Raw genomic sequence first — 16,104 nt, forward strand, 5'->3', positions numbered from 1 at the left:
AGGGTCCGGGCCCTGTTGAGGCCTGGAAACGGGGACTTTATAATGAAATAACGTGCACACTGAGAAACGTGGCAACGTAGCTTTACATAGGCCTAATATTCGTAGTATTCACGAGGACTGGGAAACTAGCATACTAGAGGTGGACACAACTGTAATTGCGTCATTAATCGGACATGGGGAATAACATATGCATATTGGTCATGCACACATAACATATGATGGATGAGGCGTAGGGACACAGAACATGGCAAAATTTACTTTTCCACATCCTGATGAGAGCCACTGTGTGTTTGTTCGTTGGTACGGTTTTGCTGCAACAGAGTTTTTTTGCAGCCAACCTTTGGCCACACATTTGCCTGTCTGGCTATTACTGCCGGCTATTAGGCAGTGTGTGTGAATTATTTTCTAGCATGCACTGCCCTGCAGGACGTGTGACTGGGTAGAACAGCCTGCCTTTGAAGTACTCCCCCAGATCAAGGCGATGAGTGCCGCTCAAAGGAGAATGAATGATTCATTCAGACGCTCTTCTAATCTGCACTAATAAACATGCTGATCAGAGGCAAAGAAGAAATCAATCAACAATGACTCCGGCCTGATTTGTGAGGTTTTTGCACATGGGAGCTGCTATGGGGTGGAGCATGAACCTTCCGCTGCCATTTGTTAGAGTAGTGAACAAACAAATGTTCAGCTTAATTTTGTTTTACCTTCTGATTTAAAAAAAAAACACTTTTTAGGAAAAACGATTCCGACATGTTTTTATAAGATGCATAGATCACTTGAAGTGCCACCATTGAGAGCTCTGAAGCAAAAGGTGAAGCCGTGAAGGCAGTGCGAATATTTCATGGTGTCTATTGGGTCAAAAAGGTGTTCAGAATACTTGCTTAGTCATCCAGTCCTTGGCCTCCCTGCTAGCATGCAGAGCAATGGTCACTTATTCCAGTTGCAATTGTGATTCCGTGCAACTTTGTGTGAAGGAAGTTGGCAAAATATTGAGAATGCAGAAGTAAATCTAAATGCAGTACTTACAGGTGTGTCGGTGTGTTGTATGTTTGTGAAGTGAAGGAGATGCAGGGAAGTGCATTACGGAGTCAGTGAAAGGAGTCTTATGAAGATAAGATATACATATGGGCAAGATGTAGAGAGAGAAAAGGGTGCACTAATCTAACATAGAATGAGCATGACTGCACTATTGAGGCACTCTGAACATCACTACTACCCCTTCCACATCTGACCCAAAACGACTTTCTTTTTAGATAAATGTGCTCTGCCTGTCACGATAAAAGTTGTGCTGCAGCAAGTCATGATGGCTTTGCTGAACTACTTCATGAACAACAACTGCATCATTTGCAATGTTCATAAAGTATTCAGCTGGTTTTGATGCTGTAGAGGACCATCAAGGGGAGATAATAGAATTCAATCAGGATGGGGGTGATGTGATCATATTTCTTCATCCCCTCAATGAGACTTGCAGACTGGCTACTCCCAGAGATGTATTCGCCAAGCCACCTCTTTCTCAAATGTGCTTGAGAATGCACCATTTTCCCACTTTTTTCAAAATGTTCTCGTGGGAGAACCCCCCAACCCCCCATAGGTGGTTCGGCCTCACTCGCTGCGCTCGCTACAGTGCAGTATTTACGGCTCACCACTTTCAAATGTCACCAGCCACCACTGAGAGCAAGTAAGACTGTTCAATGTTAAGCAAGATTGTAAAAGGGGGAGATGTGGTGTAGCGGTCTAGCTTTCTAGTACTGGCTATGACGTTTCAGGATTTCTGGCGGCAGCCATTTTAGATCATTGGCGCGCCGACTTCAATGAGTGAGGAGAGCCCGTTCGACGCTCCTGATGTATACTAGTGATTAGAGTTATCTCTATATACATAGGGAAGGGGTAAGACTGGATATACTCTAAGAGTCACATAGGAATGGTAGAGAGCATAGCGGACTACTGCATATTCTAGTGATTAGAGTTATCTCTATATACATAGGGAAGGGATACACATGGATATACTCTAAGAGTCACATAGGAGACTAGTTGTTAGAGTTATCTCTATATATATAGGGAAGGGATACACATGGATATACTCTAACAGTCACATAGTAGACTAGTCGTTAGAGTTATCTCTATATACATAGGAAGGGATATGACGGGATATACTCTAAGGGTCACATAGGAATGGTAGAGAGTACAAAGGTCTACTGCATATACTAGTGATTAGAGTTATCTCTATATACATAGGGAGAGGATATGACTGCATATACTCTAAGAGTCACATAGGAATGGTAGATGGTACAAGGTCTACTGCAAATACCAGTGATTAGAGTTATTTCAATATGCCAAAAAGCAGAGTTCCATAAGTGTGGATGCAGTCACAGCACAAAGGGAGGGTGGGAGGTATGAAAGGGTATGGAGAGAAGGGAAAGGAGAAAAGGGAAGAAACATTAGAGGATCATCCAGGGGGGAAAGGGTTAAAGGACGAGGGAATGGAAAGAGGGCCAGAGTCCAGAGAAAACTGTCCGAAATCAGCAGCAAAGTGTTGGCCAGGACAGAACAAAAAGTCCAGAAGTCCAGGAGAGAAGGTGGGAGCCCAGGTGGGAGATGAAGCTGGAGGCCAGCCGCAGGCACGCCACCATCTTTGAGAGCTTGCGGTCATCCGGCTCGGTGGGGGTGAGAGTGCGCAAGGTGGTGAAGGCCGTGTTGACGCTGTTGGTGCGGTCACGCGTTGACTCCGGGAGCAATGCAGGCTTGCACAGCACATTCAGAACACTGGTGCCATGCAGGGGGGGAGGGGTGAGTGATCCGGAGATCCGGCCCGTGTTGCAGGACCACAGGGCATTCCGGTAATGGTAGTGGCCCCAAATCGGCAGCAGGTCGGGTGGCAGGCCAGACAATCTGAGAGAGGGCCGCAGGATAAACAAGAGGCCGGAGAGAAGTTGGGGCGAGCCCGAGGAAGCGACGATCGCCATCCGAAAGTCGCCGCCGGCCGCCATCTTGGAGTCAGGCAGGCGCTGGGAGGATTCCCTCAGTAGCAGGGGCGGCCTTAGGCATGTGCAAGCTGTGCACCTGCACAGGGCCACCAAACCCCAGGGGCCACCACGCCAATATATATCCATAATATAATAATCCTCTGAGGATAGATACATATTTGTGTGACGGCCCCTGGCAGGGATTTGGCGGCCTCCGGCTCTGTTCCACTTCCAAACACCCTGACCCCCCTCTCCCCCACTTCACTGGCCTCCGTGCTGCGCCCCCCTTGGACCCCCTCTTCCGGGGCCCCCTACCTACGCTTTCTGCCCAGGGCCACCATGAGCCTAGAGCCGCCCCTGTCAGTAGGGGTCGCCGTCAAAGTAAAGCTAGATGATGCTATGTCCCGTCAGCTGCTGCGAAAATCGGCGAGAGTCTAGGCAAGCCGGGGGAGCGCAGGTCGCAATCCTACCTCCCAGCAGCGGCCGCAGTCGGCGGAGTCCACGGCGAGGTGCCGCCCCCATTTTGAGGGCCACCGCCCTCTTTTCCTTCTCTTCGGGAGATCGGACCAGTCCTCCTACTTAGGAGCGATCACTGTCCGCAAATGCCCCACTCGCTCCGCTTCATGAGGGGAAAATGGGCGATCAAAAGAAGGGCTGTAGCAGCCTAGAGCGGGGTTCGAGCAGCTCGTGAACCGGGAGCCGAGACGATCCACGTCCGCTCGGCTCCCGGCTCCTCCTCATCAGGACCTGGTGCAAAATATAGAGGCAGTAAAGTAAACCTTCATTTAGAATACAGAGAAATGACATCTGTTCTTTTAAATAGTTGTCCTGAACCCTCCTGGTAGAAACATAATAAAGTTGGACGGACTGATGAGAGCAGCTAGTTGTTGGGCGGAAAAAGAGCTCCTCGACGTGCGTGAGACGACTTTATCGTCATTCTGTCAAGGCCGACATTTTACCCCAATCTGTCATGGCCGCTTGTTAGCAAGATATCTTCCCGGTTTTACGTCTTTAGACCCGATCCAGCATGGACGCCACGCCTCTCATTCCAGTGACGTCCAAACCAATGGCGAGCCATTCTAAACCAGTGAGGTGTTTGGTTTGTCGGATCTCAAGCAGGGCGTGGCCGCAGTACTAATATTTGCATATTTTCTGTGCAATGCCACAGACTTCTTTTCTTTGTTAAATTGTCAATATTAACTTCTTTTAGTACCCTCACAACTTTTACACCTTTCCATCTCACTCAAAAAGTAATATATTACATAGGACCTATTAAAAGTAGGTACTTCTTAGCCCTAGTCCGTGAAATTGCACATTCACGTGCAGAATATTGCTCTTTACTATTTGTCTAGAAGGTTTTTCTTAAAGAGAAGCCGCCAGATCATTGTAAATGTAAGATACGGGGAACAGTTTAAGTTCTAATCTAGAAGAAACGGAACGCTGACAAATAATATCGTCATACTCGTTGTTTTGTGAAGTGGGACTTGCTGCTAAATAGAATCCTGTGTGAGAAGTTGTCTCTCCAGCGATAAATAAATGATTGCAACGAGCTGAAAGTTCAACTAAACAGACTTGCACAGTGTAAAGTAGCGGCCCCGGGCCCACTGGCTAAAGAGACACTGACACTGTTGACATCACAGTCGAGGTGCGAAATATGGATTCCGCGAGGGAAGGCCGAGGCCGAGTAACAAGTTAATAAACGTCTCTGGAGGAGCAGGAAGAAGTGCAGTACCACTGGCAGCCCCCAGAGGTCCCTGTAGAGTCTGAGTAGGGCTGCACGGATACAGTATCGCAGGCTGTCCCCAGAGGTCCCTGTAGAGTCAGCACTATCGCCGGGTGTGAAAGGGTGCAGTACTGCAGGCTGTCCCCAGAGGTCCCTGTAGAGTCTGCACTATCGCCGGGTGTGAAAGGGTGCAGTACTGCAGGCTGTCCCCAGAGGTCCCTGCACTGTCGCCAGGTGTGAACGAGTGCAGTACCGCAGGTCCCTTTAGAGTTCTATAGCAGCAACTACACTTTTTTTTTAAAATTTAGGGGCATATTATCAAGGGGGTTTATCTCCGCTTTTTTGGCTTTAAAAGCCAAGAAAGCGGAGATAAAATTATCTCCCTATTACCTAGCTGTCGCTAACACCAGTTAGCGACAGCTAGTAGGAGATAGCGACCATCTTGGGCCCCACTTTGCATGTCAGTGATATTTATCACTAATGACATGCAAAGTGGGCGTGCCAAGATGTTAGCGACTGGAAACAGTCGCTAACATCGCTATCTCCTATTACCATCTTTTGGAGATATTCGCGCTAAGCGCGAATATCTCCAAAAGCTAACACCTGCCCTGAGCAGTTCTTAGCAATGTTATCCAATGGGAGGTGGATAACATGCTAAGAGCATTAGCTCGGTAATGCATGAATATCGCTGACTTTTCAGCGATATTCATGCATTGCGGCCGTTTTTTATCGCATGTGCGATAAACCTTGGTAATACCAAGGTTTATCTGCGATAAAAATTGCCGCAGCACAGCGGTAAAATTTTGTCTCTAACCAAGCAATAGCGATAATTATCGCTATTGCTTGGTAATATGCCCCTTATTTATTTATTTGTGCGATTTTATATAGCGCGAACTTTACTCGAAGGTGTCAGAGCGCTTTACATAGGACCCAGTTTCAAACATAAGGACTGAAGGTTACAAGCGGACAAACAAATTGCAAATTTTTGACTTACATAAGAACCAGTTGAAAACATACGGATTTAGGATTACATACGTTATAAAAAGGTACAAACGGAAAAAATTGCAAATGTACAAGAGATAAAGTCACACAAGGAGGAGATACAAATGGATAAATTCTAGGCATATACTAGTGATATCTCTATCTACTTAGGGAGGGGATACACATGGATATACTCTAAAAGTCACATAGGAATGGTAGAGATTACAGCGGACTCCTGCATAAACTAGTGATTAGAGTTATCTCTATATACATAGGGAAGGGGTAAGACTGGATATACTCTAAAAGTCACATAGGAATGGTAGAGAGCAATGCGGACTACGGCATGTTCTAGTGATTAGAGTTATCTCTATATACAAAGGGAAGGGATACACATGGATATACTCTAAAAGTCACATAGGAGACTAGTCATTAGAGTTATCTCTATATACATAGGAAGGAATATGACTGGATATACTCTAAGGGTCACATAGGAATGGTAGAGAGCACAAAGGTCTACTGCATACACTAGTGATTAGAGTTATCTCTATATACAAAGGGAGGGGATATGACTGGATATACTCTAAGAGTCGCATAGGAATGGTATATGGTGCAAGGTCTAAAGCAAATACCATTGATTAGAGTTATTACAATAAGTCAAAGAGCAGAGGGGCATATTATCAAGGGGGTTTATCTCCGCTTTTTTGGCTTTAAAAGCCAAGAAAGCAGAGATAAAATTATCTCCCTATTATCTAGCTGTCGCTAACACCAGTTAGCGACAGCTAGTAGGAGATAGCGACCATCTTGGGCCCCACTTTGCATGTCAGTGATATTTATCACTAATGACATGCAAAGTGGGCGTGCCAAGATGTTAGCGACTGGAAACAGTCGCTAACATCGCTATCTCCTGTTACCAACTTTTGGAGATATTTGCGCTAAGCGCGAATATCTCCAAAAACTAACACCTGCCCTGAGCAGTTCTTAGCCATGTTATCCAATGGGAGGTGGATAACATGGCTAAGAGCATTAGCTCGGTAATGCATGAATATCGCTGACTTTTCAGCGATATTCATGCATTGCGGCCGTTTTTTATCGCATTTGCGATAAACCTTGATAATAGCAAGGTTTATCTGCAATAATTTCTGACGATGCTTAGCGTTAAAAAATTCATTGCTAAGCATCGTTAGCGATAAATATCGCTTAACGTTGGTAATATGCCCCAGAGTTCCATAAGTGTGGGTGCAGTCACAGCACAAAGGGAGGGTGGGAGGGATGCAAGGGTATGGAGAGAAGGGGAGGCAGAAAAGGGAGGAAACATTTGAGGATCATCCACGAGGAAAAGGGTTAAAGGACGAGGGAATGGGAGGAGGGCTAGAGTCCAGAGAAAACTGTCCGAAAACAGCAGCAACCTGTCGGTCAGGACAGAACAAAAGACAAGGGGGCATATTACCAACGATTAGCGATATTTAACGCTAACGAGGCTTAGCAACGAATTTTTTAACGCTAAGCATCGCCGGAAATTATTGCAGAGATAACTTGCTATTAGCAAGGTTTATCTCAGAAGTGATAAAAATCCTTACGCTAACTGCCAAATGAGAGATTATCACTGGAAAACCAACGATAATCTCTCGAAGTTTGGAGTTAGCTTAATGATAGGGGCTCACAAACTTAGCCATGATATCCACCTTCCATAGGATATCATGGCTAAGTCAGGAAAATACCAGGTATAAAAAAAGCAGCGCTAACCGCGGTTAGCACTGCTTTTTTTATCACTGACCGGGTTAGCGAAATCCTTGATAATAGGAGAAATGTCGCTTAACAACATTTCTCCTATTATTTTTCTCTGGAACGCGCCCCTTGCATCTCATTAGAGATGCAAGGGGAAGCGTAGAGAAAAAGGGTGCTAACATGCGAATTTGCGTGTTAGCACCCTGTTGCTGATAGGGAGATAATTTTATCTCAACTTTCTTGGCTTTTAAAGCCAAAAAAGCGGAGATAAATCCCTTGATAATATGCCCCAAGAAGTCCAGGAGAGAAGGTGGGAGTTCAGGTGGGAGATGAAGTTGGAGGCCAGCCGCAGGCGCATCGCCATCTTGGAGAGCTTGCGGTCATCCGGCTCGGTGGGCGTGAGAGTGCGCAAGGTGGTGAAGGTGTTGGTGCGGTCACGCTGTTCGGGGCTGAAGGCAGGTCAGGCAGGTATTGCTGGGCCCTGTCGGCAATGTTGAAAGAACACAGGGGCATATTATCAAGGGGTTTTATCTCCGCTTTTTTGGCTTTTATCTCCCTATTACCAAGCTGTCGCTAACACCAGTTAGCAACAGCTAATAGGAGATAGCGACCATCATGGGCCCCACTTTGCATGTCAGTGATATTTATCACTAATGACATGCAAAGTGGGCGTGCCAAGATGTTAGCGACTGGAAACAGTCGCTAACATTGCTATCTCCTATTACCAACTTTTGGAGATATTCGCGCTAAGCGCGAAAATCTCGAAAAGCTAACACCTGCCCTGAGCAGTTCTTAGCCATGTTATCCAATGGGAGGTGGATAACATGGCTAAGAGCATTTGCTCGATAATGCATGAATATCGCTGACTTTTCAGCGATATTCATGCATTGCGGCCGTTTTTTATCGCATTTGCGATAAACCTTGCTAATAGCAAGGTTTATCTGCGATAAAAATCGCCGATTTGCGGCGATAATTTTTGTCTCTAAACAAGTTAGAGACAAACATTATCGCTAGTTGTTGGTAATATGCCCCACAGTCCCAACCTGGGGGACAACCTGGAATCAGGCGGGGAAATCACAGGGGGAGACCACATGAAGCCCAGGCAGGTTAAGAGCAAGCCCCGCGTGGCGCCGATCTTCGCTCTGCGGTCACTGGCGGCCGCCATCTTAGGTCCAGGCAAGTTGCAAGGAGGGTGGTGCGAGGGGGAGCCGCCGCAGCACTAGGGGCCAGTTGTGCGCCCCCCGCCCAGATATGTTAGCGGGAGGCTCCGCTAGGAATCAGCGAGCAGCCGGCAACCCTACCTACCGGGAGCAGCCTCCGATCGTGTGGGCATCGCGCTGGCCGCCATTTTGGTGGAGCCGTGCAGGACGAATTATGCCAGGCACTGCAGACTGCTTCTGTGAGTAGCGTTGTTGGGAGCGCACCCAGGTATGATTTTGCGGCATCTCCTGGTGCTGCATGTGTTCCGTCACCTGGCTGATGTCAGTACAGGTCGGGGCGACGCCAGGAAGCGGGCAGTATGAAAGCCCGATCGCGGAGCCTCAGCAGGACACGTCTGCCTGCTGAGGCTCCTCCTCCTCTCTGATTATCGCAATAAAGGCCAGCTCGCTGCTTTCAAATATATATATACTAGCAGCCCGTCCCGACATGTCCGGGTATGAATTGCTGCCGGCCAGTAGTATATTGTTTTGTAGGTTTTCGTTTTGATAGCATTTCTTATCTGTGAAAAGCCTGTGAAACGCTCTGATTCACAGTGCACTGCTGATGCACTTAAGAGTGCGCGTTCAGTAGTGTGTGAACTCGAGTTGCCCTACTTTATTTTTCCTTGAAATATTATATAGCGCAAACTCGACAACATGGCATGAGCACAATTTACATTACAGAAGAACACATTCATTTGTGGTAGGCACGAGGAGACAAAGCGATTTGCCTGGAATTCCAGGATGTTGAGCTGATGCCGAGATTCGAACGTAGCTCCCCAGCTCTAAAGTTCGCAATTCTAGAACTTGTTGCGGGAGGTGTGCCTAAAAGTGTATGTCGGTGCTGGCCATCAATGAGGGAGACCTGTGCATTTTTCAAATCGGTGGTGAAAAAATATGATTATGTTGCTGGAGATGTGGGCCGCCGTGCCACCAATGTACTTACCGGGGGAGGGTAAACAGCCATTATTCCGCAACTTTCTTTCCGCATACCATCACTTCGCATACTTTCATTACGAAAGTACCATGACTCCGCAATGCCATTATAACGCATGGCATTACATTTTATATGCTTTTACCACGCATACATTTACAACAAAATTCGTTGTAAATGCATGAATGGTAAAAGCATTTTTTTTTAATGTTTGGATAAGGTAAGTATGGGTATAGGGGTATACGTTTTGGGGTATTAAGGTATTTGTTTTGGGGTATTTGGGTATTTTAAGGGTTCAGATATAGATTTGGTTATGGGGTTCAGGGGTAGTTTTAGGGTTTAGGGATAGGTATGGGTTTGGGGTACAGGGGTATTTTTAGGGTTCAGGGCTAGGTTTGGGTTTTGGGGTATAGGGGTATTTTTAGGGTTCAGGGGTAGGTTTGGGTTTTGGGGTACAGGGGTATTTTAAGGGTTCAGGGCTAGGTATGGGTTTTGGGGTACAGGGGTATTTTTAGGGTTCAGGGCTAGGTTTGGGTTTTGGGGTACATGGGTATTTTAGGGTTCAGGGGTAGGTTTGGGGTACAGGGTTATTTTTATGGTTCAGGGCTGTTTGGGTTTTGGGGCACAGGGGTATTTTTAGGGTTCAGGGGAAGGTTTGGGTTTTGAGGTACAGGGGTATTTATAGGGTTCAGGGCTAGGTTTGGGTTTTGGGGTACAGGGGTATTTTTAGGGTTTAGGGATAGGTTTGGGTTTTGGGGTACAGGGTATTTTTATAGGGTTAAGATGGGTTAGTGTTTAAGGGTGTTGGGGTATTTTAAGGAGTAACGGTGGGTTATGATTATGGGGTGCAAGGGTATTTAAAGGGAGCAGGGTGGACACCCGGAGCTGGAATGTACAGAACCTGGGAAGAAAAAACAATGAAATATTTAGCACAACGCTTGCTTTTTTTTTCCCGTAATCCCGCGCCCCGCACACGCCCAGGCCCCATCACACGATATGAGACATGGCATGAAGGGCGGAACGTAAAAACAACAGTTGATGGACAGAATGCAGAACAATGTCATACATTCACCCCAGTACAAAGATCTGGGCCTAAATCCATCGGGACTTATTTATGAAGGCCTTGCGCCGCCGGTGCGTCACCTTTAAAAAGGGAAAAAGAGACGTACCGGCGGCGCAAGGCCTTCATAAATAAGGCCCCTCGTTTTTTTGCACTCCACACCACCCCAGTTCAGACATGGCCATATGCAAACCAGCCTTGACCCTGTGCCTCATGGGAACATTCCAGCCCGAACTGCCAAGCCATGTCTTTCCTGCACCGGAATCAAGCATCCTAGGACCAGTTTCTTCAGCCAGGATAGCTTGACTCCAGTGGTGTGGAGAGCATGGGATTCACGTCTGAGCATACCCATCCCACTCAGGGTGACAAAAGCAAAAACAACAGTTGATGGACAGAATGCAGAACAATGTCATACATTCGCCCCAGTACAGAGATCTGGGACTAAATCCATCATTCTTTTGCACTCCACACCACCCCAGTTCAGACATGGCCATATGCAAATCAGCCTTGACCCTGTGCCTCATGGGAACAGTCCAGCCCAAACTGCCAAGCCATGTCTTTCCTGGACCGGAATCAAGCATCCTAGGACCTAGGAATCAAGCGTCCTAGGACTGGTTTCTTCAGCCAGGATAGCTTGACTCCAGTGGCGTGGAGAGCATGGGATTCACGTCTGAGCATACCCATCCAATTCGGGGTGACAAATGCAAAAACAACAGTTGATGGACAGAATGCAGAACAATGTCATACATTCACCCCAGTACAGAGATCTGGGCCTAAATCCATAGTTTTTTTGCATTGCACACCACCCCAGTTCAGACATGACCATATGCAAAGCAGCCTTGACCCTGTGCCTCATGGGAACAGTCCAGCCCGTACTGCCAAGCCTTGTCTTTCCCGGACGGGAATCAAGCATCCTAGAACAGGTTTCTGGCTATCAGCCGTCTACAACCAGGATAGCTTAACTCCAGTGGTGTGGAGAGCATGGGAGTCACGTCTGAGCATACCCATTCAACTCGGGGTGACAAATGCAAAAAACAACAGTTGATGGACAGAATGCAGAACAATATTATACATTTGCCCAAGTACAGGGATTTGGCCCTAAATCCATCGGTTTGTTTTGCACTCCACATCACCCCAATTCAGTCATGGCCATATGCAAATCAGCCTTGACCCTGTGCCTCATGGGAACAATCCAGCCCGAAGTGCCTGAGATTACCCGCCTCAAAGGTTTGGGCTCTCTCTTTATTATATTAGTATGGATGTACCACACGCCCCCAGCGTTTGTCACGCCCCCAGCACACAATGCAGACACACCCACCCTATTTTTAGGGTTTAGGGATAGGTTTGGGTTTTGGGGTACAGGGTATATTTATAGGTTTAAGATGGGTTAGTGTTTAAGGGTGTTGGGGTATTTTAAGGAGTAAGGGTGGGTTATGATTATGGGGTGCAAGGGTATTTAAAGGGAGCAGGGTGGACACCCGGAGATGGAATGTACAGAACCTGGGAAGAAAAACCAATGAAATATTTGGCACAACGCTTGCTTTTTCTTCCCGTAATCCTGCGCCCCGCACACGCCCAGGCCCCCAGCACACAATATGAGACATGGCATGAAGGGCGAAACGTAAAAACAACAGTTAATGGACAGAATGCAGAACAATGTCATACATTCACCCCAGTACAAAGATCTGGGCCTAAAGCCATCGGGCCTTATTTATGAAGGCCTTGCGCCGCCGGTGCGTCACTTTTAAAAAGTGACGTACCGGCGGCACAAGGCCTTCATAAATAAGGCCCATCGTTTATTTGCACTCCACACCACCCCAGTTCAGACATAGCCATATGCAAATCAGCCTTGACCCTGTGCCACATGGGAACATTCCAGCCCGTACTGCCAAGCAATGTCTTTCCTGCACCGGTATCAAGCATCCTAGGACCGGTTTCTTCAGCCAGGATAGCTTGACTCCAATGGTGTGGAGAGCATGGGATTCACGTCTGAGCATACCCATACCACTCGGGGTGACAAATGCAAAAACAACAGTTGATGGACAGAATGCAGAACAATGTCATACATTCACCCCAGTACAGAGATCTGGGCCTAAATCCATCATTTTTTTGCACTCCACACCATCCCAGTTCAAACATGGCCATATGCAAATCAGCCTTGACCCTGTGCCTCATGGGAACAGTCCAGCATGAACTGCCAAGCCAGTCTTTCCTGAACCGGAATCAAGTATCCTAGGACCTAGGCATCAAGCATCCTAGGACCGGTTTCTTCAGCCAGGATAGCTTGACTCCAGTGGTGTGGAGAGCATGGGATTCACGTCTGAGCATACCCATCCAACTCGGGGTGACAAATGCAAAAACAACAGTTGATGGACAGAATGCAGAACAATGTCATACATTCACCCTAGTACAGAGATCTGGGCCTAAATCCATCGTTTTTTTGCATTGCACACCACCCCAGTTCAGACATGGCCATATGTAAATCAGCCTTGACCCTGTGCCTCATGGGAACAGTCCAGCCCGAAGGGCGGAACGTACCACACGCCCCCAGCGTTTGTCACACCCCCCCAGCACACGCCCACAGCACAATGCAGACACACCCACAAGGTACTACTTTGCTGGCACGGTTCTTTTACCTTTTAAATGTATATGGTGGGCGTCTGCGTAGCCTATGTCCTTCTGCTGCAACTGCCCTTTCCAATGCTGTATTGGGTGTTGTGATTGGTGCTGTGGTTCCTGAGATTACCCGCCTCAAAGGTTTGGGCTCTCTCTTTATTATATTAGTATGGATATGTGAGGAGACTTTTTTTTTTCAAGGTTGAGACAGTTCCAAACGGTGATACAGAAAAGCCAAATCAAAGATGTTTGAGTTTGCTGTGAGGTGCGGTTCATTCACTACTTTATATGGGTGGTGCTGTGTCATCGTTGGGTCATGCATTTTTATTTACACTTGCATTCACATGGCCCTTTCTACATTTTTATTTGCCTCCTGGGGGGACCATTTTCTTTGTGATTTTTTTTAAGACGGTGAGGCAAGTTATCAACACTTTGTGGCAGATTTATTACATTTGTGCTGGTGCAGTCATGGAAAATGACGCAAACCACTGCTTTATTATTTGGAAAGTCTGAGCCTCATTTACAAAGAAATGACGCAGTGCCGCAAGCCATTTTGCTGCGCTGAGCTGCTTCATTTTAAAAGCAGAAAGATGTGTCGTATTAACAATAATACAACGCATTCATGTGCTTTCCCCTGCACTGGCGCACAATTAGATGCCTTGCACCAGTCCAGGCACCCTTGCGTCATGTTGCAAGGGTGCCTGCGTTGTGGGGATGATTGTTTTTGTGCATGAAGGGACAGCTTCCGGCACAAACATACCCATTAATGGCGTTTTCCTCTTTCCTTGTAAATATGGGTATGCACACAGCACCGCCGGTGCGTCAAAAGAACTGATGCACCAGTGGCCCAACAGCCTTGTAAATGAGGCCCTTCATTTGCACCAAAAAGTAGCCCTAAAAGTGAAAACAATAACTGTTTGTGTTACTTTGTATTATTTTGTGTAAAGCAGGAGTCCAGTGGGTAGTGCATGGCATCACCACACTCCCACCCATGCTTTTTGATTCGAATCCCTAGCTACTAAAAGTGTTGTACAGGGATTTGTGCCACAAATTAACATCCCCTCAGGGCACGCTCTATGGGACTTATTTATAAGCCCCGTGCGTCACTTTTTTGGACTCACCGGCGGCGCAGTGTGCCTGCCCTTACTTACAAGGCCACATAAAGTCACCCTGCATGGCTTTTCATGGCGTTGCAACTATGGCCCCCTCTCATGCGTTACTCTGCATGAAGGGGTGTTCCATGGGTGCTGCTGTGGCTGGTTCCATGCAACATCCATTGAACCTGACGCATTCCCAGATTTACAGTGTTTGGTAAACCTGGGAATGTGTTGTATTCCTACGCCTCCCAGGGGAGGCACAACAAGGAGTAATACCTTTATTTCTACGTGTTTTTCTTTTTTCGATGTGTGCTGTATTATGCAGCACACATAGAAAGAGGAAAACACCTCTCGTGAAGGAAGGTGTCCCTTCCTGCACAAAAACAATCACCCCTACAACGCAGACACCCTTGCACCACGGCGCAGGGGTTGGCGCTTGGTAGTCCATTGTGCGCCAGTGCAGGGGAAGGCTTGCTGCAATGCTGTGCATCAAAATATTGTAAACCTGGCCCAAGTTAGAGCTTGGGTTTTATGTTTCCAAACTTTAGGTATGTGTTGTGCCAAAGCAAAGTGGCACATAGCAGCACAAAGTGTGGATACAATATTTAGGGTCAGATTTATGATTGAATTGTGTTGCCTTACATCACAAAAGGACAAAATAATCCATAAGACAGATTTACCAAGCAGTGCAAGGCCACCTTGTGCAGCCCTGCATGGCTAGGTAAATGTGAAGTAACACAAGGTAAGTTCTCTGTCGTGGGGCGCATATTTATAAGAACTGACCCATCACCATAAGCATCGCTGCGTCAGATTTCATGCTCCTGCCGCACAGGCCCAAATGCCCGTACCGTGCAGTGTTGTTGTCAATAATGGTAATTCATTCCGCATCAGTAATATTATCACTGATTTCACAGAACATGGCCTGAGTGTGGTAATATGTGAGGACATAAGCAGTGCATGGCAAGGGCACAAGTTATAGTTTCCTAACAATAACTGCTGAATCGCAGTGTAATCTTTTGGTTTAAAATGGTATGTGACATTTTCACCTAACTATAATGTCGCTTTCACTTTTTTATTTTTTCAGTGAAATTATGGGGCTGATTCACAGAACTAACTTAAGACAAAATCCTAAACTTACTACTTTTGGTATTCACAGAAGTTAGGATTTTGTCTTAAGACAGACATAAGACAGACTTAAGACAGACTTAAGACAGAATCCTAACTTAAGTCTTTCTTAAGTCTGTCTTACGTCTGTCTTAAGACAAAATCCTAACTTCTGTGAATACCAACAGTAGTAAGTTTAGGATTTTATCTTAAGTTAGTTCTGTGAATCTGGCCCTATGTTTTTAAAGTATATTTTATTACCATATCTTCTTATCCCAACTCCCCAGAGTACAATGGGCGCCGATAATATCATCGCCCTATTAGCAAGCTGTCGCTAACTGATGTTAGCGACAGCTTTTAAGGGATAGCGAGCAGTTTGGGGCCCACTTTGCATGTCAGCACTGTTTATCGCTAATGACATGCAAAGTGGGCGTACCCAACCTGTTAGCGACTGAAAGCAGTCGCTAACGTCGCTATCGCCTATTAGCAAGGCAGGCACAGCGATGGAAATATTCCCGCTATCGCCTGTTCAGATCAGTTCTTAGCCATGTTATCCAATGGGAGGTGGATAACATGGCTAAGAGCATTTCGTCGCTAATGCGTGAATATCGCTGCATTCTCAGCGATATTCACGCATTTCGCCTGATTTTTATCGCTTTTGAGATAAACTTTGCAAATTGCAAGTTATCTCAGCGATAAAAA

The 16,104-nt window shown here is 46.6% G+C and overlaps 1 protein-coding gene and 1 non-coding gene across 2 annotated transcripts in view; one reads left to right on the plus strand and one right to left on the minus strand.

Annotated features, from left to right (window-relative positions):
* LOC144807851 (uncharacterized) overlaps nucleotides 1-3,844 on the minus strand; it is a 182,176-nt gene extending 178,332 nt beyond the window's left edge. Inside the window, exon 1 of the mRNA XM_078673484.1 lies at nucleotides 3,434-3,844. Within this exon, the coding sequence (XP_078529610.1) occupies nucleotides 3,434-3,485 (52 nt within the window). The 5' untranslated portion in view covers nucleotides 3,486-3,844. The remainder of the gene's footprint in view (nucleotides 1-3,433) is intronic.
* A 444-nt stretch (nucleotides 3,845-4,288) lies between these two features.
* Nucleotides 4,289-4,341, plus strand: LOC144808136 (U7 small nuclear RNA). Its single transcript, XR_013606664.1, has one exon. It is a non-coding gene; the product is annotated as a U7 small nuclear RNA (small nuclear RNA).
* Nucleotides 4,342-16,104: the final 11,763 nt, after the last annotated feature.

This window comes from Lissotriton helveticus, chromosome 1_2 (assembly GCF_964261635.1).
Source record: "Lissotriton helveticus chromosome 1_2, aLisHel1.1, whole genome shotgun sequence".
Lineage (NCBI taxonomy): Eukaryota > Metazoa > Chordata > Amphibia > Caudata > Salamandridae > Lissotriton > Lissotriton helveticus.